Here is a 24,205-nt window from a genome sequence, read left to right as displayed (position 1 = left end):
GATGATCCTGGATCAACACTATTGTCCAAAAATATAGACTTAACTCAATCCCTACCCGTAAACCTAACCCTACCCATAATTTATTTCAAAAATCAGTGGGAAATGACAGCTGATTAACAAGGGTGTAGAAGCACCTAACTCTGATTGTAAGTCTAAAACAGATATTTCCTGAAATGTTATATCTCAATTCTGATTGGTTGATTGGAATGATGTTCCAGGATCAACAAGGATGTTGACCAGGAACATGTTGTGCTTGGTGAGATCACGCTCACGCTGTGCATGGACCAAAATCTACAAACTACAGTAGATCAGTTTTTTACAATTGCTAAACGACAGTGAACAGAACTGGAGTCACGTGCAAAACTCTAACTACAGTATGCACTGCAGCAGTTCATGTGGACCAAACTCTAGTTCGTTTTTCATTGCTTGAACACAGTTTTCAAAACTCTACACACTTATCCCATGACTTTAACCACAACCTGCACAACACTGTGGATTTACAGCACTTTGTTCAAATGCTAACACACTGCTGTCAAAACTGTGAACCACACAGTCAAAACAGAAGAGATTTCAAACACTGCTGATTGCAATTTCAGAACTAGCCCTGAAAATTATTTGTTCGAATTACAGTATGTACTTTTAGTTTCTACCTTTTTTTTCTCATTACTGTATTTCTGTACAACCCGAATTCCGGAAAAGTTGGGACGTTTTTAAAATTTTAATAAAATGAAAACTAAAAGACTTTCAAATCACATGAGCCAATATTTTATTCACAATAGAACATAGATAACATAGCAAATGTTTAAATTGAGAAAGTTTACAATTTTATGCACAAAATGAGCTCATTTCAATTTTGATTTCTGCTACAGGTCTCAAAATAGTTGGGACGGGGCATGTTTACCATGGTGTAGCATCTCCTTTTCTTTTCAAAACAGTTTGAAGACGTCTGGGCATTGAGGCTATGAGTTGCTGGAGTTTTGCTGTTGGAATTTGGTCCCATTCTTGCCTTATATAGATTTCCATCTGCTGAAGAGTTCGTGGTCGTCTTTGACGTATTTTTCGTTTAATGATGCGCCAAATGTTCTCTATAGGTGAAAGATCTGGACTGCAGGCAGGCCAGGTTAGCACCCGGACTCTTCTATGACGAAGCCATGCTGTTGTTATAGCTGCAGTATGTGGTTTTGCATTGTCCTGCTGAAATAAACAAGGCCTTCCCTGAAATAGACGTTGTTTGGAGGGAAGCATATGTTGCTCTAAAACCTTTATATACCTTTCAGCATTCACAGAGCCTTCCAAAACATGCAAGCTGCCCATACCGTATGCACTTATGCACCCCCATACCATCAGAGATGCTGGCTTTTGAACTGAACGCTGATAACATGCTGGAAGGTCTCCCTCCTCTTTAGCCCGGAGGACACGGCGTCCGTGATTTCCAACAAGAATGTCAAATTTGGACTCGTCTGACCATAAAACACTATTCCACTTTGAAATAGTCCAATTTAAATGAGCCTTGGCCCACAGGACACGACGGCGCTTCTGGACCCTTGTTCACATATGGCTTCCTTTTTGCATGATAGAGCTTTAGTTGGCATCTGCTGATGGCACGGCGGATTGTGTTTACCGACAGTGGTTTCTGAAAGTATTCCTGGGCCCATTTAGTAATGTCATTGACACAATCATGCCGATGAGTGATGCAGTGTCGTCTGAGAGCCCGAAGACCACAGGCATCCAATAAAGGTCTCCGGCCTTGTCCCTTACGCACAGAGATTTCTCCAGTTTCTCTGAATCTTTTGATGATGTTATGCACTGTAGATGATGAGATTTGCAAAGCCTTTGCAATTTGACGTTGAGGAACATTGTTTTTAAAGTTTTCCACAATTTTTTTACGCAGTCTTTCACAGATTGGAGAGCCTCTGCCCATCTTTACTTCTGAGAGACTCTGCTTCTCTAAGACAAAGCTTTTATAGCTAATCATGTTACAGACCTGATATCAATTAACTTAATTAATCACTAGATGTTCTCCCAGCTGAATCTTTTCAAAACTGCTTGTTTTTTTAGCCATTTGTTGCCCCCGTGCCAACTTTTTTGAGACCTGTAGCAGGCATTAAATTTTAAATGAGCTAATTAAGTGGATAAAAGTGTAAAATTTCTCAGTTTAAACATTTGCTACGTTATCTATGTTCTATTGTGAATAAAATATTGGCTCATGTGATTTGAAATTCCTTTAGTTTTCATTTTATTAAAATTTAAAAAACGTCCCAACTTTTCCGGAATTCGGGTTGTAAATTACTACAGATTATTGAAGCAAACTGCTAAGTTTCATTTACCTTAAAGAATTGTTATGTTCTAAAAATGTAAATAGATCATGTGAAAGAATGTCACTCTTTTCTTTGAAGAAAATATGACTTTGTATGAAGTCACTGAGAATGTTCAAACTGTAAAGATGAAAAGTTAGTATTTCCTGTACTGGTGTTTGATGCTAGTGTTTTTCCTCTCAGTGTGTTCTGAGTGACAGTGTGTGTTATCTCAGTGAGGGTTGTGTGTAGTGTTTGGCTGCACTGAGCCTGTTTTGAGCCATGTTTTAAGAGTTGTGTTGCTTGGAATGAGTTTTGCAGGTGATGTGAACTGTTTAGCTCAGGTGACTGTTGGTAGTGCAGACTGTAGTTTGAGTTTTGCACATGTAGCTCCAGATGTGCCCGCTGTCGTTTAGCAATCGAAAAAAACTGTAAATACAAAGCAGAAAGAAAAGAAACAGTGGGGTTTGGCGCTCCCTGCTGGAATTTAAATGCTAATGCATGGCAATTTGGTAACTAATTTTGATTACCTTAAAATGTGTAAACTACTTTGTTTTACATGTCCTCATATAGTCTTAGTGTAAGAAAATGTATATTATATAACTGTAACCAAAAGCACTCTCAAAAAAAAAGTAATACAAATTGAATTAAACTCATTTAACCTGTAAAAAAAAAATGCCCTAAATAAACAACATCTTACTAACTAGTTCTTAGTTTGGGGCTTTGCCTCATTTTTAAATGGGTCAGATCAGATTAGGAGCTTTGAAAGAGTACATTCTGTCCACTGGGTGTCCAGGGGAAATGGTTTGGGAAAGCACACAATATATCACCTCTCCAACATTACACTTCAAACACAGAGCAGCTCTCATCTCAACTCACCAGGGCTTCCGCAACAAATCCCTCGCTGAGCAACAAACCACAAACACGTCTCTCCCAAGTTTCCTAAACAGCTCACACTTCTAAGGTCTCTGCAAAGAAAGTTTCAGAAACTCTAATTAAGGGCAGTGTAAGAACAACCAAAACTGCTGTCAAATCTTTAATACCCAAAAACATATTGATCATTTTATTGTAAATGGTATAGAAATACGAATGTGGATAAAATCTTAAGAAATCCTCTACATACAGCACATCTAATCTCATTGAACATGCACAGTGCCTGCATTTAATACATAGACTACATGTATATCTATATATTTTTTTAGATTCCATTTGGAAATAGGTTTTGATATTTACATTTTTATATTATAATTACAATAATACAACACATATCAATTCAGTAGATTTCCACAAAAAAAAATCATTTGATATTATTAGTTATTTAATTTACATTTCATTGGAATTTCAAGTACTCGTTTTTGATGTTTAAAAATAGTTATGATAAGTACAATTTTATTTTACTTTAATTTATCAATCACATAACAAAGCTCAGAACAAAAATGTGAAGAAAAAAAAAACATGGCAAAAAAAAAAAAGGGACAGTCAAAAATGGCCTCTAGTTGTCATATCAAAATGTAAAATATTACAATGTAAAATGAAACAACGATAAGCATTTCTATTACGAGAGAGCCAAACTCTCGCTGTGTGCAAACAGCCACATACAATCTCAGAGAGAGACTTTATGAGATGAAAGAGGAATAGAAGTGAGTATTAATATTCTTTTAGTTCAGTCATATTGACACAAATGAGTAAAGGAAGTGTTAGGGAATTGCCGGGGGAATGTCCATTTACAGCTGCCAGTCTTTAGCTCTCATAGAGAGGCTTGGCTTATCTCTGACAGTTGGCAAATACACTTGACACCAGCCTTTATCTGGGCTCTGTGTACATATCCCACGACTGTACACTTCCCATAAGAGCCATTAATCTGCTACATAATGTGACAATGTTTCTGCATTTAAATTTTGTGTCACAAAATGGCTCAATAAATTCAAAAACATTTAATGTATTTATCTCTGAAAACAAGTAGCATTCAGTAATCATTCAACTGGAAAATATTACTCAATATCTGAAAAAAAGTTAAGCTAAAAAAAAGCTAGTTAATGCAAGTGGAGCAAATGTGAAAATTGTCGCTCAAATTATAGAACGCATTGGCTTCTTTTGAAAATACTTTTTGTTTTTAACAAAAAAATAAATAAATTTACTGAATTGAACAGAAATAAACAAAAAAATGATATATAAACACTTCATAATAATAAAAAATCAGCAATAATTAAATACTAATATAATCCAATCAGCCTATCATTTTATTCCAGCCATCTCCTTGTCAAAAGCATCTGAAAAACAATTAAAAATAAAGGTTTGTAGTTGGGGTTATGTTTTGAAATTTAATGGTGCTATGTGCAAATATTTAGCAATAAGCTCTAGCAATAGTGTAAACAACTGAAAGTTGTAAATCATTTATGTTATAACTAGGGCAAGCCATGATCTACATATAGTTGGTGCAAATGGCCATAGTTCTTTATACACAAGGTCTTGCTCTTGACCTTGGTTATTTTATACCTGAGCATCAAAGATGAGCTATTTCTAACCTCTCTGGGGGCGTTCATTTCAAATCATTCATGCACACTTTCTCATTAAAGCCAAGCACCAGGAAAAAAGCAATATTCATTTTCTGATATTGTACATCTGCAGTCAGAGGACGACACTTAATGATCCACTGAGGGAAAACAGCAACTGTAATCTTATCCGAGATGAAAATCTCTCTTCACCTGCACTCTCACATCTTGCTGTAAAAGAGGAGTTTTGTTTGCTGAAATCCAAGAGTTAAGTTGATAGCAGATGTCTGATACCCACATTCTTGAAGTCAAACCACTTACATACACTACACCAGAGATGAAATTATTAAAGAAAAGTAGTTTCTGGGATTGCATATTTCCATGTCTTATAACAAAGTGTTGAGTGTTGATGGCTTTATCTTATCTGTCGGAAAGGTTAAAGAGAAGAACAGGGAAATAAAAAATAAAAAAGAGAGGCATTTGGAAACTGTGACATGATTACAGCAGTCCATTAGCTCGAGCTCAAATTTAATCATCCTACAAAAAGTGTTTGAGCCAAACAGAATTGTGCAAACTGGTCAGGGGTACAGCTATGGATCACATTGACAAGGTTTCAGTGCCTGACATCAATCTAAACAATGATTTTGCTCTTGTTTGATCTATACAAATGTAATGTTTTGTGAAGAACAGTAATAGTTTAAAGGGCCTGGCTAGGTTCAAATTACCTGAAGAGACTGTTAAAAATATTTATAATTATAATTTATGATTGTAATAGTGTGCAATTAATAATCACAACAGTGTCATGTTAAGAAAATCTATCTGGCACATGCAGATAAATTACACTTGCATTTATCTCTCTCTCTTTAATGCATTGCTTAAAAAGTCCAATAAATACATATTTTGATTTGTGGTCTCACCCAATCTCCCAGCCTGATCAGGTCTCTTGGTTCTACATGGTTTTGGGACACTTTTCATCAGGTCAAGTCTAAAAACCAAGGCCAACTACTGAAACTAGCTAAAAAAAAAAAAAAAAACACTTGGCTATTCTAAGAGACCAGCATATACCAGCTTGGGCTAGTTTGAGATTGTTTTTTTCCTAAGAAATTAAACTGCTTTGAAATATTGTTATCTAATATTTCAAAAGCAATGTTGCATAAGCCAGAAGTAATTAAAGTTGTTGGTGCAAGACAATAACTGGACTTTGATAAGGACATGACTGGGACTAAATTGAATGAAATACAGTACAGTGAACATTCAATTAATCTTTATTACTGTAACTATATATACACATCAAAACCCCTCCCCCTTCGGTGGGCCCCAATCAACGTCACCACACCTTCTCAGGGTAAATGATGCATTTTCAACATCTTCATAAAACAGCCATAACATTAAACACTTTTTATTGTCCTGAGGTAGACCCACATCAGCTCAACACTAGAGAACTTATTAGCGGGACACTGGGAGAGACAATATGCCCGGGGACACATACCTGGGGCTGCTCTCTGTAGTAGCCTATTTATGTGCTTTCAACACCGAGGCTTATTCAGGGTAGGTTGTCTTTCTAGCTCTTATATTGTGCTTAACAAAGCTGAGACATTTACATTTTTGTTAACATCAATCTTTCTCCATTCATCATCTGAAGTTTTCAACTCGCTCTTCCCGACTGGAGGTTAAATGCAGGTAAGCATTTTATTAGCACAAATCCTGATGCCTAACTTTTATAAGGTTATAATTTTAGGGTGGTTACACTTTAAACCTTCAAATATAATTGCATTTTTAAAAATATTTTAATGCATTAGCCTTGTAATGCACAATATATAACGTTTTCTATGAACTCGTGAATAATAGTTGTCATTAATGTGTTAAAGTTATAATTACATTTTAATATATTACAAAATACACATGCACTATAATATTTATCTATGAATTGTTACACCTTTTATAATGCATTTTATTAAACCTATTAAAACATTATAATGCATTCTAAATAAATTAAATTAAATTAATAAATAAATGTATGCATTTAGCAGACGCTTTTATCCAAAGCGACTTACAATGCATTCAGGCTAACAATTTTCTCCTATCATGTGTTCCCCGGGATTCGGGCCCCCAACCTTGCGCTTGTTAACGCAATGCTCTACCACTTGAGCTACGGGAACACATTTAACCTCAAATATTTATGAAAAGATATAATTCAGGCTTAAGGCTTTAAGTGTTACTGAAAAGATTTAAAGCCTTTATGTATAATGCATTATAAAATGATTCATAAGGAATGTTGTAATGCATTGTATTTTTTTATAAATAATTGTTAAACTAAAAACAGATTATAATATTTGAAGGTTTGTTTGTGTTTTAATGCATTATACTTTCTAAATGTGTAACAATGTATAGATAAGTATTATAATGTATTTTAACTGTGGTTACAATTATTCATGAGATCATGCAATGCATTATAATGTGCATTACAAAGCATAATTAATGCAATAAAACTACTTTTATAATGCAGTATATATATAAAACTTTGAGTAAAGTGAAACCAACTTCTGCACTACTGAAATGAGGACCTGTAAGAAACCATGCTATCTAACTCTGATGAGTTGTAACTTTTAGACTTCTCTAATAGAAGTCTGTTTTTGGTTTGTTTCTCGTTTTTGATTAGGTTCTTATTCCCCACTTTATTGTCCTTTAATTACTTTTCCCTCCTGAGCTGTAGATTATTACGCAAGGTGTGATTTTGGCAGTGATTTGCCGGCATCCTGCGATTGGACCTCTGAGGGACCCATCAGCACTCAGACGGCAACAGGTAATTATACGGCTGAGACGAAATTGCTGCAGAAACAGTTGCTGCTTTGTGTTTACCACCAATCCATTCACCTGGCTACAGCAACAGCAGTTAACAGGTTTCTAACAGCATGTAGCAGAGCTTCTTTAACTCCTTATTCCTCAAATTATGTTCTTCAACTTGACTTTCAAGTACACTATGAACCACATTCAACCACTTGTGTGAATACTTGTAATCACGCTACACTGTAAGAATTCACAAAACTCAAAGTTCAGATCAGAGTCTAACTTGTGGCGCATGTTGTCTTTGAGTCTGCAAGCAGGTAATTTGATAATTATTTATGACTGCATTTTAGAGGTCAGTCTATGGAGAATATGATATAAAGAGCATATGTTACTAATACAGGCTTTGCTTGTACATTACAAATTCAATTTAGAGAACATAAACTTCAAGCAGTAAAGTTTTGTATGAAACTGTTATTTTAGCTTTGTACTACTTATAAGAACAGGGGCAGGCTCAATGTATCAACATACATGTGTTAACCATAAATGGAGCAGTAAAACTGAATCAATTATTATCGACTATTGTTATTATAAAACTGCAAACTACAACCTACCATAAAAACGGACAAGATTAACATTATTTCAGAAGCTCTCCTGCAAATCACTTAAATGTATACTTGTTTTTCCTTTTTGTCTGTGTGCTACAGAGGAAACTTCTCTCCATCCTGAGAATCCATCTGGTGCATTTCGTCTCAAGAGTGGATTTCTTAAGATCTCGGAAGACTCCTGTTTGGAGTTCTGGTACCATAGACCTAACAAGAAGAGTTCTGAACTCAGAGTTTTGCTAGTTGATGACATTCAGCAGACACTGATTTGGACCTCAGAGATGTCTAGCAGTGGAGACTGGAGACAAGTCTTCATCCCTCTGACGAAGCAATCTGACAGCGACAACTTACAGGTACAGTACACCAATTTAAATATTCATATTTATGTTTTGGGCATCTTTATGGTGAAAGATAGAATAACATTTTAAGATTTTCTGCTAAGTTATTTTCTTATTAGTTATTTTTCATTTGTTTTAAGTGTGTGTTCAGATAGTTAGGCGGACAGACAGACTGAAAATAATGAGCACAAATGTAATTGCAGGTATTTAAAAACATTTGTGTCTCAAGTGATGTAACTTAATTGTGTTCTCTGGCAGGTTGTTTTTGAGCTATTAAAAGGTCTGCATGGCGATGAAGCAACTGCCTTTGATAGAATAGGAATTCGGAAGGGACAATGTGGTGAGTGACATATGATTATCATTATTTTGACCTAGTACATCACTTACCAATACATAAACATATTCAGGTTAAATTCACCACATTTACTGGCCTTTAAGTAAAATAGTAGTAAAATGTTAATATATCATCCATAGGGCCACTATGTCAGCAAGGAGGCATATTTTGGACTAATAAAAGCACTAGGTGCACTTGCACTGATGAGCAACTCATCTGTTCTCAAATCTCTTGGTCCAACGACACTTTTGGCACCTGCTATGTGGCCTCTGACCCACACTACACTACTTTTGATGGGGTCAGCTTACAATTTGAGGGTCCCTGTACCTACGTCTTGTCAAAGGTATGCGATGAGTCAGGGTTGCTTCCGAAGTTCACAGTGGAGGTGCAAAACGAAAATAAAGGGGACTCGCACGTATCCTCCATTCAGCAAGTGAACATCATTGTACATGGTCTCAGAGTGACCATGATGAGGACAGAGAGAAGAAAAGTCATGGTGAGCAATCAACCACAATTTATGATGATTAGATATAACATTTGTCTTTCATCTTAAGCAATAGTTTACACAAATATTTAAACTTGCCGACAAATGTCCTCACTCAGGCAATCAAAAACGTAGAGGAGTTTGTTTGTTCATCAGGTCAAATTTGGAGAACTTTAGCATTGCGTCACTTGCTCACCAATGGATTCTTTGCAGTGAATGGGTGCCGTCAGAATGAAAGTCCAATTCTGCACCCATTCACTGCAGAGGATCCATTGGACTACATTTTGGATGGCCTGAAGGTGAGCAAATTTTCATTTTTTGTGAACAACTCCTTCAACCATTTTTCATTGTTGTCCTAATCAGGTTAATGGGATTTGGAATAATCTCCCTCTACTCCTGAAAGGAAACAGAGTAATGGTTAATGCCCAGAGAAATGCTTTGGTACTTCAGACAGACTTCAAACTGTCCATCTTCTACATGCGATCCGGTTCCATTCAGGTGATCGTCCCTAGCCATTACTCAAACATAATCTGTGGCATGTGTGGTAACTTTAACCATGAGACAGAAGATGACTTCAAGATCCCAGATGGGTCACTGGTGCAGGACAGGCATGTTTTAGGGCAGAGCATGTGTGAGCAGCCCTCCCTACCCAGGGTCTGTACAGACGCAGAGGAGCAGCAGTACGCCAGCGAGGCTTACTGTGGCATGCTAACATCCACACAAGGGCCATTCTCAATGTGCTCATCTGTTCTGAATGCAGATAGTTTCTTCCAAAGCTGCATTTTTGATATGTGTACAACTCATGGAGATCCTGATGCCCTCTGCAATGCGATTGAGGTTTTTGATGCCACCTGCAACGAAGTTGGAATCTCTGTTCTGGCATGGAGGAACTCAGCATTCTGTCGTATGTACTTAACATTTACTAAAATTACATATATATATATATAGAGAGAGAGAGAGAGAGAGAGAGAGTACCTGATTTACCAAAATTATGGTTGATTCTGATAAGCCAGTAATTTATTTTTGGGTGATGGCCGATATTTATCCAATATTGTAAATTACTATATTTAAAAAAATTATGCATTTAGGCATCACATTCTGATGTACAATACATAATATAGACACATATTCCTTTTGAAATGTAATATAGAAAAAGGTATAATATTCAAATTAAAATAAATAAGTACTAAAAAAGAGAAGGGAATGCTGATAAGTGCTGATTTTTCCTTTAACAACTCCAGTTAGAACCCTTATTATTATTCAGACTCTAGCAGTCTGTCACAGTTTCATAACTGAATGAACTGAAAATATTTTTACACTCGTAGCAACATAAAAGACATTGCATTAGAACTCTATAAAAATGCATCTGACCTTGGATATTAGTTTAAAGCTTTAGTATCTAATTTCCATCCAAAACTATCAAACAATAGAGACAAGTAATTAAAGTATTTCCAGTATTATTAGGCTAATCATGAATATAAATTAAGGCCTCTCTGTAATCAGCAGTCCAGTCTCCTCCTAACAACCCACACAGAAGTACTAGACATAGTCACTGGTTATTAAGTAATCATCTCCCACACTTTCACCAGCTGACCCGTAACTTTCCATTACAAACCACAAAGGTACTTTGTATTTATGTTTAATAATCTGGGTTTCTGTTTTAGCTGTGGCATGTGGCCTACACAGCCACTATAACGCCTGTGCCAGCGGCTGCCCTAAGACCTGCTCCAGCCAGGACGGTACAGGGTCTTGTGGGATATGTGAGGAGCGCTGTGAGTGTGACGATGGCTTCATGCTCAGCGGAGGATCATGTGTACTAGCTAAAGACTGTGGATGTTGGGCTAATGGACAGCATTCTCCGGTACAGCAGCTTAGCCATCTCATTGTTATCCTCATATCATTATTTATATCTATCTATCTACACACACAAACTCACATACATATATATATATATATATATATATATATTTTTTTTTTTTTTTTTTTTTTTTGGTAAAACGTGTTTTGAAAGACCTAATAATAAAATGTGACATTCTGCAGTTTTGTAGCATATTAATCTTTAAATCATATTTGCAAATGTCTTGACTCTTCAGCAGAGAAAGCTATTTTGTCTTTACGGTTCCAATACTTATGGAGGGCACTGTGTGTGTGTGTGTGTGTGTAAATCCTTATATATATATATATATATTAAGGATGTAACGATTAACCAGTCAAAAATGTACTAAAATCTGTTGAGATGCCTAACAAAATCACAACACAATTGGAGTAAGAGTTTGTATTAATCTATCTCTCAAGGTAACTGACTATCTTTAGAAAAGTTTACGTTTTCATTTTGCATCTGAACAATGTTTTTTTAAGTAGTGTTCATAAGCGCAACTCTTTTTGTTAACAGCAGTAACCCAGGAAACACTGCATCATTGCTGTTCATAAGCGCCACCTGCTGTCAGAGAGTGAACCTATGTCTCCTTCAGCTCATCTGCGGTTTAGTTTAGATCATTTCAGTTTGTTTTATTTAGTATAGTTTCACAAAAATAAAGTCAAGCCATTCTGTTTTTGCTTTGAATTTCGAAGCAAACTCATACTGCATCTTTGTTTGGATCATGATTAAAATCCAATGGTTGCCTCTAATTCGAAATGGAAAGAGCACAGATAAAGCCTTAATTTGTTCATATTAAGAGATTTATTTTATTTGTTTAACTTGTTAGATTTGGGGTTTATTTAAAAATTTCAATTTAGTTTTGTTATATTGCAATTTCACAAAGAAACATGCAGCAATAGCCTAATAAAACAACACCTTTTCATTTACTGTATAATATCTGCAATTTCATTTTGTTAAAAAAAAATCGTGAGACAATTGAATCGTGAAATTGAGTGAATCATACTGTACATAATGTACATACATACATATACATATATATATATATATATATATATATATATATATATATATATATATACACACACCATGACTTGTAATCAGTTTTATTTATTTATTTATTTATTACAAGTCAATGCAGAAATGTTTTATTCTATTCAGTTTGGTCAATGAAATGGAGTTCGAGCTCTTAATTTAACTTAAGCTCTGCAAGTGAACGACACCTTGTGGTGCCATCCCAAAGAAGTTCAAAATCACTCTCACGGACCTTTTCCTGGACTGTGCCCAGCTGGTGGAATGACCTCCCAATCTCAATTCGTACAGCTGAGTCTTAACTCATTTTCAAGGAACATCTAAAGACTCATCTTTTTCGCCAGCACTTAACCAACTAATACTAGCGCTTTTCCTTCTTTTCTTTTCTTGTCTTTTCATTTATTTAAAAAAATAAAATAAAATAAAAAAACCCTGGCTATGCGTTCTGTTCTAGACTAACTGAGACTTGTCATGGCACTTGTATACTGTTGCTAAATGATTAAATGTAAACTTTAAAATTTACAAACATTTCTTTCAGAATTCAAGTTTTATAAAAAAAAAAATTTTTAAAATACACAAATTCAATAATTTAAAACATTAAAACGTTATGCATGTACTGTATATACAAACAATTCAGTCAAAGCACCAGTAAATAGAATAGAATGTTTGTTAATACACATTATATTTTACTAAAATATTTATTTACTAAAAAATTTTATTATTTTAATCTTTCTCTTCCTGTCCTCTCCAGATCAGAGAGACATTTATGAAGGGTGAATGTGAGCAACAGTGCCAGTGTTTGGGCCATGGGACCATTCAATGTTCACCTACAGCCTGCATGGCTGACGAAGTGTGCATGGTTAAGGACGGGGTCTTGGGTTGCTTTCCATCCAGCCCAATGACCTGCAGTGTCTATGGTGACCCCCATTACATCACTTTCGATGGCAAGGCCTACTCTTTCTGGGGCACCTGCAACTACACCATAGCAAAGACCTGTGGGCCAACTGAAACCCAGTACACAATAACAGCAAGAAATGAGGGACAGAACAACTCTGCAACGTCCTCCCTTAACTCTGTAGCTCTTGACATGGAAGGCCTACATATTGTCATCGGGAAGAACAAGCAGGTTTATGTGAGTGTCTTGTTTTTGTCATTCATTTGGACTTAACTACACTGTCAGTGTGCATACTGATAAATGTATTTAGTTACACCACAAATATGCAATGCAAATATATATTTATTTATTTATTGATTGATTGATTGATTGATTGATTGATTGATTAACTTTTTGAATCATATCATTGGAATATTATGAACACCTACAAGCATTTAAGAACTCAACTGCCCAGTCCAAAAAATATGCAAAAAATGTCAAATTTCAGCAACCTTGTAACAGATAAATGGATCAACAAATGACCATCCAGATTTACACATCAATCTGGCGATTATACATGTGATCAGAAAAACAATGGAAGAAATATTCCCAAAGAACAAGACAAGCAAATAAACTACTTTGTTAGTGTACATTGAGGCAGGGGCGTAGATTACGCGGGGGACGCGGGGGACATGTCCCCCCCACTTTTTTCATCACGGAACATCGTCCTCCGCACTTTTTCGGGTAAGTGTGTTCGTATAGAGGTTTTCAAGAGCTGGTGTGAATAAATATAGATTTAATCCTGCAGTGTGTGTTTCATTCATACTCGAAGCCAGAGGGCGCTCTTGCGCAGAAAGTCATAACAGGAAATTCCTAATATTGGGGCAACAGCGTCCAGCTATCGCTGTATGAAACAGTTGTTTTCGGTTAAGTTTTTTTAGTTTTTTTTTTCAAGTCCAAAAAATATCCAGCAGGTGATAAATAAATTATATGAACAATGCAGTGCTAACTGACATAGCATTTATTACAGTATAGAAACCATTCTGCCTTATGTGATAAAAAGTGTTTGTAGTATATAAACAAATCATTATTCTTTGTTATTGTCCAGCAGTTATATATTTCTAAGCCAATTAAAAGCTAAAAATTTGAGAAAACTTTAAGTATTCACCACCAGTCAAGTTTTTGAACAGTAAGCTTAATGTTTTTTTTTTAAAGGAGCATTTCACCCGTGGGAACATTGATATTCATTGAAAGTGGGTCATATATGTAGTCGAAATCTATTAAAACTTTCGAATTTGGTGCCTTTTTGACCGAGTTATTACAGAAAGTAACTTTAGGGCTCATTTGTATGGAAAACCACAACTCCCACAATGCAACACATTTGCACAGCTCCACAAGCCACTCCCACTAATCCAGAACACCGCTGTTAGGCGATACTGTCTACAAGACATTGAGGACAAAGTTAGCGATGTATGGTATTTACGTGCCACAGTAGTAAACAATGCCACAGTAAGCTTTTTTTGCATTAAAAAAGGTACTGCACAAACAGTTTACACTTGACGTTACGTAACTTATTAACCGGGAATCATTTCGTGATAATAATGCTTGAAGAAATTGTGTAGATTTCACGAAATGAATAATAAATAAAATTGAAACACTTATTTTACAGTTAGACGTCCATTTGTCCCTGCAGGCTTCGGCTGGCGTTTCCAGTTTACCTTCGGAATTCTGAAATATGTCTCCAGGACGCCTCTGTCCATATGCGGGGCGAAACTAGGATGGTTCACAACGCAAACATCCGTGTCCTTGTCTGCCTCAGACATTTATTCGAGGAGAAATTGGCATCTTTCAAATTCTTGCAGCAGATGGACTCGAGCTCTGTGTCCGTAGGCGCACAACGAGAGCACAATCACCACAAGTCCGCACCAGCTCGAGCACGCCCGGGCTCCTCGGACGCGACAGGCAGGTCTGCGGCCTCGGCTGCAGCCGCCGCCTCCTGTTCCTCCATCAGCCTCAGCTGCTCTGCGCTATATTGTGGCTCGTATAGATAGCCACGAACATCTGTTTCAAGCAACAGACTTTGAAAATCCTCTTCTTCCATATCATGAGTTGTTCCTCCAGCCATTCTCGTAAATCTGACTCCATAAGCGCTTGTTAGCTTAGCTACATAGCTTCCAAACAAGATGGCGGATTTTCATTTTCGTTTCTGTAAGTTTAGTCCCACCCACTGATCTGTAATAGGCCTGTAGGGTGAGTGGGTCCCATCCCCTGGAATAATAATAAGCTAGTGTCTGTAGTCTCTACACTTTTCAATGAATTTTGACTTCCTGCTTATTATGACGCAAAATGACGATTTTTACGTCATAATAAGCAGGAAGTAAAACACTTAAATCCTTATTTCTCCCATCTCAGGGAAAAACAAAGGAAAATTCCATGATCATTATAATATATGACTGGGTTTCTAACAATACAAAGCTAAATGCAAATGGGTGAAGTGATCCTTTAAGGAAGTCTCGCCTGCATTTATTTTAACCAAGTACTGCAAATCAGTGAAATTTTGAAATATTTTTACTAGCCTATTTAAAATAGATGTTTTCTATTTGAATATATTTCAAAAATTTAATTTATTGAGGTTTCAAAGCTGAATTTTTTTGGAATCATAACTCCAGTCACACGATCCTTCAGAAATAATTCTGATATACTGATTTGCTGCTAAAAAAAAAATCTTATTATGATAATGTTGAAAACAGCTGAGTAGAATGTTTTCAGGTTTCTTTGATGAATACACAGTTCAGAAGAGCAGCATTTATCGGAAATATAAATCTCTTGTAAAATAATGTCTTTAACATCACTTTTGATCAATTTAGGAATCCTTGCTAAATAAAAGTATTAATTTCCAATTTATTTAACAAAAAAAAAACACCAAAAAAAATAAATAAATAAATATATATATATATATATATATATATATATATATATATATATATATATATACTGACTAAGCTTTTGAATGATATAGTGTATAATGTTGCAAAAGCTTTTTATTTCACATAAAAGCTGATCTGTGGATCCTTCTATTCATCAAAGAACGCTGAAAAAAATTTACTCATCTGTTATAAATATTGATAATCAGCAAATCAGCATATTAAGACTTGGTGAGCAGAAGAGACTAATATCAAAACATAAAAAATCTTACTGTTTAAAAAACTGTAAATGTTATCGTAATGTGATATATATATATATATATATATATATATATATATATATATATATATATATATATATATATATGTGTGTGTGTGTGTGTGTGTGTGTGTGTGTGTGTGTGTGTGTGTAATTTCTGTCCCCCTCACTTTTGAAAAGATGGTTACGCCCCTGCATTGAGGGGATGTTTGTGATGCCTCCACAGTTTTCCATGTAACACTAATCTTCCATTATGTAACTAATCATTCATGATATATATGGGCAGTTCAAAAGAAGAAATGCGGGCAGGAGCTGCCATCTGAAATATATGACCCATAATTAGTGTTTACAGTAAGTAAAATGTTCATATTTTAAAGGGAAGTGTTAAGAGATGTGTTTGATTATGACGCCACATGTTATCTTTCAGTGATAACATTTGAGGAGTGTCCTGATAGTCACTTCTGCTTCATATAATTAGGCCCCTGGCTATGATATATAGCTGTAATACTTCAGATCAAAACTGGTTGCAATTTTTTTTAAAGCAGCAATTTTTAAACAAAGCATTCATCATGTTATCAGTAACTGACACTCTCTGGACCTAAGCACATTTTTTCGTGACCAGCAATGATTAGAATTATAATCAAATACACAACTTACTCCAGTTATTTGTACTACAATACAACTGTCAATTTGGCATCAGCTGCCAGAAACATGGAAAATAAAATGACAAAGATTCTGAAAGCATCGGTTTGAAGGAGATTACACTAGGCCAACTACAATAAAGTGTTACATTAAAGTGAACTTAAAATAGGTTACAGGTAATGTAAATGTAAAGATGGACATAAACACACAATCTAAAAAATAATAATAATAACGAAGTGTAAAATATCAGCCTACTTCATGCTGATTAATTAACATAAAAATGAGCTAATAAAATACATGCAATCGTTAAGTCGTAACGGTCCTCAATCTTCGCCTCATTTTCTCGTTAGGCTTGATGAGATAGACTCGAAAGTCCCTTACCTTCACTCATTGTTTTTTTTTTTTTTTCACTCCAGGCAAACGGTAGTGAAGTTCGTCTCCCTGCGGAGTTTGGTTCCTCTGTGTCTGTGTTTCAGTCGGGACCTTACGCTCAGGTTAATACAAACTTTGGGCTGAGGCTGCTGTTTGGAAACGCCAGGCTGTTCGTCCAGGTGGATGAGCGCTACAGAGGAGTGTTGTGCGGCCTGTGCGGGACCTACTCCGGAAGTCAGTTTGACGATTTTCTGAAACCCGACGGCAACACAGTAGCGAATCCGCACGAGTTTGCCAGCAGCTGGAATACCAACGACAGCGACTGGCCGTAAGAGCTCGGAATCCTCACAGAAATTATAGTAATTCCTAAAATATTCAGTTGAATTGATTGACTGACCAATTATATTATATTATATTACGCAATTACACTGACAGATGTTGCACTTGACCGATTTGTTTACTCAACGTTCAGACACGCACGCACACACACACACACACACACACACAAACTCAAGATTGTAACTCGTGGCCTCAAGATAGTGAAGTGTCTGACACATGGACCCTTTGTTATTAAACTGGAACCTGTACTGTAGTGCAATGTAATACTTCACATTCTGTGCAATATTCTCTGTTTTAATATTCAGTGTAATATAGTTTGCTGCAGTTCTGCTTCTATTTATTTACTAGTACTGTTCATCACAATCAATTCAATTCTGTTAATACAGTAGTGTAAATCTTGTTGGCTGCATATACATAGTCCTTTATAATTCTTCTTCATATTTTTATGATATAGTATCTTGAGGCCACGAGTTACTTATCTTGAGGCCACGAGTTACTTATCTTGAGGCCACGAGTTACTTATCTTGAGGCCACGAGTTACTTATCTTGAGGCCACGAGTTCATTATCTTGAGGCCACGAGTTACTTATCTTGAGGCCACGGGATAGTATCTTGAGTCCACGAGTTACTTATCTTGAGGCCACGAGTTACTTATCTTGAAACCACGAGATAGTATCTTGAGGCCACAAGATAGTTTTTAATTATAAGTTTATAATTTTTTTTTTTTGACAAAGTGGGAACAGAGGGGCTCCGTATTACATGATAGTTTTGTGAGATGAAGAGACTTAAAGTAAAGTCTTCAAATGAAATGCCAATTCTCTCCAAATGACATTACCTCTTGCTCTACTTGGCTTGTTAATGTAAGAAGCGCCGTTTCGTGAATGAATCATTATTGTGAGTCGGATCTTTTCAGCGACTGATCATGTTCATAAAGATGTTTTGAGTGATTCATTCATGATTCGTTCAAGGTTCATTCCCGAAACAACTTCAAGTCATTGACTCGATGATCCAGTGTGGTAATCAAATGGTAAAGTAACAGTAACTAATTAATCGAATGTGAAGTACAAAGGGGCAAAAAGTTACACTATTAAAATGATGTGTTATTTTTTTTATCTATTATTAATCTATTAATCTATTATTAATCAATTTCTTATGATAAAAACAACACTGTAATATCAAATAAATACATAATGTTCTGTTTGTTTGTTTTTTTCAGTTGCAGTAATGGCTTTCGAGACCCCCCTAGGTGTCATCCAGACCTGGAGGATGAAGCATATACAAAGTGCAGTGAACTGTTTGAAGATGCTTTCAAAGAGTGCCACTGGTTTGTTCCGCCACAGATTTATGTCAGCAGCTGTGTTTTTGATTACTGTATTTCCAAAGGTGACAAAGTTAAGCTCTGCACCTCTTTGGAGGACTATGTGTCTGCTTGTGAAATAGCTCTGGTCTTTCTGCCAGACTGGAGGAATCACACCTTGTGTTGTAAGTGCTTCTTAAAAAACATTATCATAAAATATTCTAAAATCATATTTGTATTATTCAGATGTCTTATTCAAATACATTTTTTTTAGCCTAGATGTGTTTCAGTATATTAGATTTGTTTTTCCCGTTTCCATACAGTTGCCAATCCACTGCCAACAGATGACCCCACACCAACCATATCGTCTGCAAGTAAGCAGTCTCTCTTCTATCCGTTTGTCTGTCTTTCTTTTTTTTCTGCTTTTATTTTTATTATTTTGTCAACACACAGGTTGTCCATGGAGCTGTAACTTTGACCAGGATGAATGTGGGTGGGAACAACTTATCCAAGACAGTTTTGATTGGACCAGATGGTCAGGATCAACGCCTTCAAACTTTACTGGGCCATCCGGTGACCACACCACAGGAAGTAGGTTTGCTGGGCAAACTGGTTTATACAATCTGAAGTAGACTATGGGATTCTCATGGCACTCTGTGGAGCAGACTTACTTGTAAATACCTAAAAAAAATACCTTATTCGTCTCTCTGACTCACTGACTGTTTTATATAGGTGGTTATTACATGTATATTGAGGGGGATAGTGTGGTCCATGGCGACTCAGCCCGAATAATGAGTCCCGTCTGCCACACCTCCGGCAAGCAGTGTTTGAGTTTCTGGTTTCACATGTACGGCCTGGCAACTGCTATGTCACTCAACCTCTACATATTTGAGAACAGTCATTTCATAAAAATATGGTCCAGAGCCAACAACCATGGAAACAGATGGTACCAAGGCCAGGTTGAAATCAAACCACAACAGCCATTCCAGGTAAATTACTATATGTGTACATTGCAAGTACTGTACAATGCGTTGATGTCAATGAATTCAGAGGACAAAAGGGTAAGTGCTCTAGGCAGACATGTTATACATGATGGATGAGTGATTGTTTGTTGTTTCAGATCATCATAGAAGGCATCAGGGGCTCAGATCCTCACTCAGATGTGTCCATAGACGATTTGACCATAATGCATGGTGCATGTGGCTGTAAGTGTTGTAGATATAAATGTGGCATGTTCCATGACTAATTTCAGTCTTCTATTTTTTTTTAGCTTTGCTCATCTTAAAAATACATCTGCTCATACTTCAAAAATGCTATTGTTAACTGAATATTTATTTATATTTAAAGTGTATTATATATATATAATCGTTTTGTATATTTATGATTAAAAAGATCTCCAATTACTTTGATCTCAAAACATTGGCAGATTTGTCTGAAGAAGATGTGGACTTGACCACTCTTGGACCCCATCCATATACTCCAAACTTAATTGACCCCCATCCAAGTAAGACTTCCTGTAATGATATTAATGTAAAAGTGAGGTAAAACACCGTTCACAACACAATTTATTTTTATCACCTGTTGACTTATCAAGTGAGATCAGCTATTGACACAGTATTCGTAGATCATTGTTCCTGTACATGCTTTTGTAGTTCAGACTGCAAAGAACATGAGTTTGATTGTCATGGAACGCATGAACTCATAAAATGTACAGTATAACTTCAGTGCAATTGTGAATAAAAATGTAAAGTTGATGGATAGTGAAAATTGGGAGTTATACACAAAAGGGGACAGGGATTTCGGAGATATCAGATATCATTTTATAGAACAATTTTAGTGTTTGCAAACACTAAAAGTCTATCGGATGGCAAAAAATAACAGTTTTAACGCAGACTTCTGACTTTTTTCTTGCAATACTGAGATTATATCTCACAACTCGTTATTCTCTCTTTTCCACTCGGCTCAGAATCATGAGTTTATTATCCCACACTTCTGGCTTTTTTCCCTCAGAATCGACAAACTCACAATTGTTGAGTCAAGTTATAAAGTCCCAACTAGGAAATAAAAACTTGCATTTGCAAGAAAAAGATCAGAATTGTAATATAAAAAAACATTGTTTTTAATATTATAACTTTAGGGCTAATACAATATTTCCCTTATGTGAATATTATATAGATTTATTGTTTAAATCAAATGAATGCTTTAAAAGTAGGGTAATCACAGCAGGTTTCATCCAGATTTAAACGTTTGCGTTCAGCTTCAAATGGTGTCTTTGACAACAGTGTTAAATAAAAATGATTTATATTCCGATTCTGACACCCAAAAGCACAACAATATAATTTTACCCTTTTCCCTCCACTTTTTTTCTACCACCACAATGCGTGCGCAGCTGCAAGTGACATAACTGTGACGTCCACTCCAAATTGGTCTATAGTTTTTTATGTTTAAAAATGCTCTCCCATGCATCATCTTTGTGGATCAGAGTACGGTTAACTGCTTGGTATGATTATATGGTTGCTTTGTTTTGACAGATTGCAGAATAAACTGTGATTTTGAAAGTGACATCTGCAGTTGGACTCAGATGGTGACTGATGCTTTTGATTGGACAAGACACAGAGGCTCCACCCCCACTTCAATGACTGGTCCCTCCTCTGACCACACAACAGGAAGTAGGTTAATTTCCCAGATTATTTATTACATTATTTATTATTTATTACATACTGGTCAAGTTCTTGACCATTTTCCAAATGTCTCCTTTTCCTTTTCCTTTTCCAGGTGGCTTTTATATGTACATTGAGGGTGACAGTGTAACTCATGGCGATACAGCTCGTCTCCTCAGTGCAGAATGTGCTGACCCTCAACCTCAGTGTCTTCAGTTCTGGTACCACATGTATGGCACCAGCTGGACCATGGGACTGAGCGTCTACCTGCTGCAATATGGCAATGTGGCCAAGGAGATGTGGAGGAAGAGCGACGACCAGGGAAACATGTGGCATCTTGCACGGGTGGACCTGAGACCAGATGTTAAGTTTCAGGTCAGTAAAAAAAAATCTTATTGTTTTTTTTATTTTTTTTTATTATTATTGAACACATTAGATATTAAACATACTAAAACATGTAAAGCAATCTATAAAAAACATGTTATTGGTCCATCAGGTGATCTTTGAGGGACGCAGAGGTAGCTCAGCCCTGTCAGATGTTGCCATTGATGACATTTCACTGCACAGAGGACCCTGTAGTGGTATGTTTCTACTTTGATGCGGCCCTTAGTATAAGCAACCTAATGTGTTAAATAGTTGTAGATAAATTAAATAGACATATCATCTAACTTCAGTACCAAAGCATGCCTGTGAAACCTATTTCTCTGTCTCTGCAGAGATCTCTGTCTCTGACACACATGGATATTCTGACAGCATTAGCAAAAATAACATGATAAAGCTGAATGAGGAGGAGGCAAAGAATGAATTTGGAGAGAAAGCAGATGACAAAATCACAGCAAGACGGAGGTAGAGAGCCTTTTATAAATTATATATATATATATTCCGTTGACATAAATGAGTGTAGATTGAGGTGAAAACTACATTTAATTTAAAAACATTTAAACATAAGGCTGCAACATTAAAAAAAAAATTGAAAGAAGAAATGAATCACTCTGTCTGGGTATACTGTATATGAACGTGTGATTGTCATTTACTTACTGAATTAATTGCATAATATGGTATGATTATTAATTTATTAAAGGTCATGTATACATGTCAGAGAGTAATTACTGAATACTTTTTTGCATGTTATATATTATATAGTTACATTTATGCAAGACGTTTGCTGTATTGCATGATTTGGTTTAATATGTCCAGCTTTCTGCTCCTGTATATAACATATTAGGTGAAATTATGCAATTGATTAAGAACTACTCATGTTAGCTTTTTTTTTTTTTATAAACATGATTGACATCTGTATGATAATTTGTTTTTTATCTTTGGTATGCAGACGGTCCTTTCTGTTAAGGGAACGTTCCTGGGCTTGAGCTAGATACTTCTTCATATGAGCCAAACGATTAGCTGAAAGCACCTGTCATCTGTCAATATGGACCTCTTTGATTAGCAAGATCATTTGGTGTGTTAGTGTTGTTCACTTAGGAAGTAACTCTTATCACCTCTAACATAGTCATTTCATATTACACTTTATATTACATATTCATATTCATATTGCACCACAGAAAGATAGGGTGTTTTTCTCTAGTGTCAGTGAAGTTTAAACGTATCCTTGCAGAGGAACCACATTACATGAACTATGATAACGTTACATTAATGTTTGAAAAATGTCCACAAAATGTCCAAAAACTTGTTTTAATTTTCAACAATTTACCTATTGTTTTATCATTTAAAAAACGAGTTAACTACTTTTTGTCATATGTTTTATGTATATGTATGTTAATTGTGTGTCAGACATGTTTTTTCTTTCATTTAATAAACATTCATTTCATTCAGCAACACCTTCTGAAGGTCCTGTTATTTTTTTAACTTTGTATCTTTATGATTCTGCACAATTATTCAAATGTTATTAAATGTTTTCCAGCATTCCTGTCATCCCTTATGAAAAATTTAGGTTTTAACGTGTATATATTTTGTTACATGAATATCTGAACATACTAAACATCCAAAGAAAGAACAGAGTATCTGCTTGTAAACAAAAACAATTTATTCTAGCGTCATGCATTCTTTTTTTAAACACTCTAATGAGTTTAATCAAAACGTAGATGGAGTCGATCAACACCCCAAAGCTTGACTGTAATTATTACCTCTTCATTGGTCGACATTTTATTCCATAACGCTACAGTTTTGATGCTGTTTCATGTCAGATGTTCGTGTTACATGTGTTAGTATCTGGTGTTTCTTGTTTCTTCTTCACGTGTTGTTGTTTTTTTTTGGAAATTCTGTATAGAAGATGTGTACTAGCGTCCTCTACCGTATAATAATGAAAACACAGATTCTAGGAGTATCTCAAATATATTTATCATTTTTGTAAGTATAAGTCAAGTATACTTAAATGTCATTTAATTATATTTCTGAGGAGTACATAATAAGTAAACTAAAAGCATACTTTCCTATTTTAGTTTAAAAGAAGTATACTCATAGCACACTTGAATAAACTTCTTTTTCGTAAGGGATACTTTCAGATTTTAGGAATAATCTATTTTAAATTGATGAAGCAGACTGCATCAGATTAGTACGTAATGTATTTTTTTCTCACCATATTT

General features: G+C 35.7%; 2 protein-coding genes across 2 annotated transcripts in view; both read left to right on the top strand.

Moving 5' to 3' along the window:
- LOC132154536 (secretogranin-2b-like) overlaps nucleotides 1-24,205 on the top strand; it is a 209,893-nt gene that overhangs the window by 75,540 nt on the left and 110,148 nt on the right. The gene's annotated exons all lie outside the window — the stretch shown is intronic.
- On the top strand, nucleotides 6,208-22,455 carry LOC132154519 (IgGFc-binding protein). The gene is made up of 20 exons (XM_059563100.1): nucleotides 6,208-6,334; nucleotides 6,429-6,466; nucleotides 7,494-7,589; nucleotides 8,278-8,528; nucleotides 8,772-8,853; nucleotides 8,988-9,343; nucleotides 9,695-10,235; nucleotides 10,996-11,192; nucleotides 12,991-13,371; nucleotides 17,355-17,638; nucleotides 18,865-19,130; nucleotides 19,269-19,319; nucleotides 19,399-19,536; nucleotides 19,678-19,934; nucleotides 20,066-20,150; nucleotides 20,372-20,449; nucleotides 21,477-21,614; nucleotides 21,721-21,980; nucleotides 22,102-22,186; nucleotides 22,322-22,455. Exons 1-20 carry the CDS (start codon nucleotides 6,258-6,260, stop codon nucleotides 22,453-22,455), a joined length of 3,795 nt encoding a protein of 1,264 aa, XP_059419083.1. The 5' UTR covers nucleotides 6,208-6,257.

Source organism: Carassius carassius, chromosome 12 (genome assembly GCF_963082965.1).
Source record: "Carassius carassius chromosome 12, fCarCar2.1, whole genome shotgun sequence".
NCBI classification, from domain to species: Eukaryota; Metazoa; Chordata; class Actinopteri; order Cypriniformes; family Cyprinidae; genus Carassius; species Carassius carassius.
Note: the sequence above shows the minus strand (reverse complement) of the source record. Positions and strands in the feature narration are given on the sequence as shown.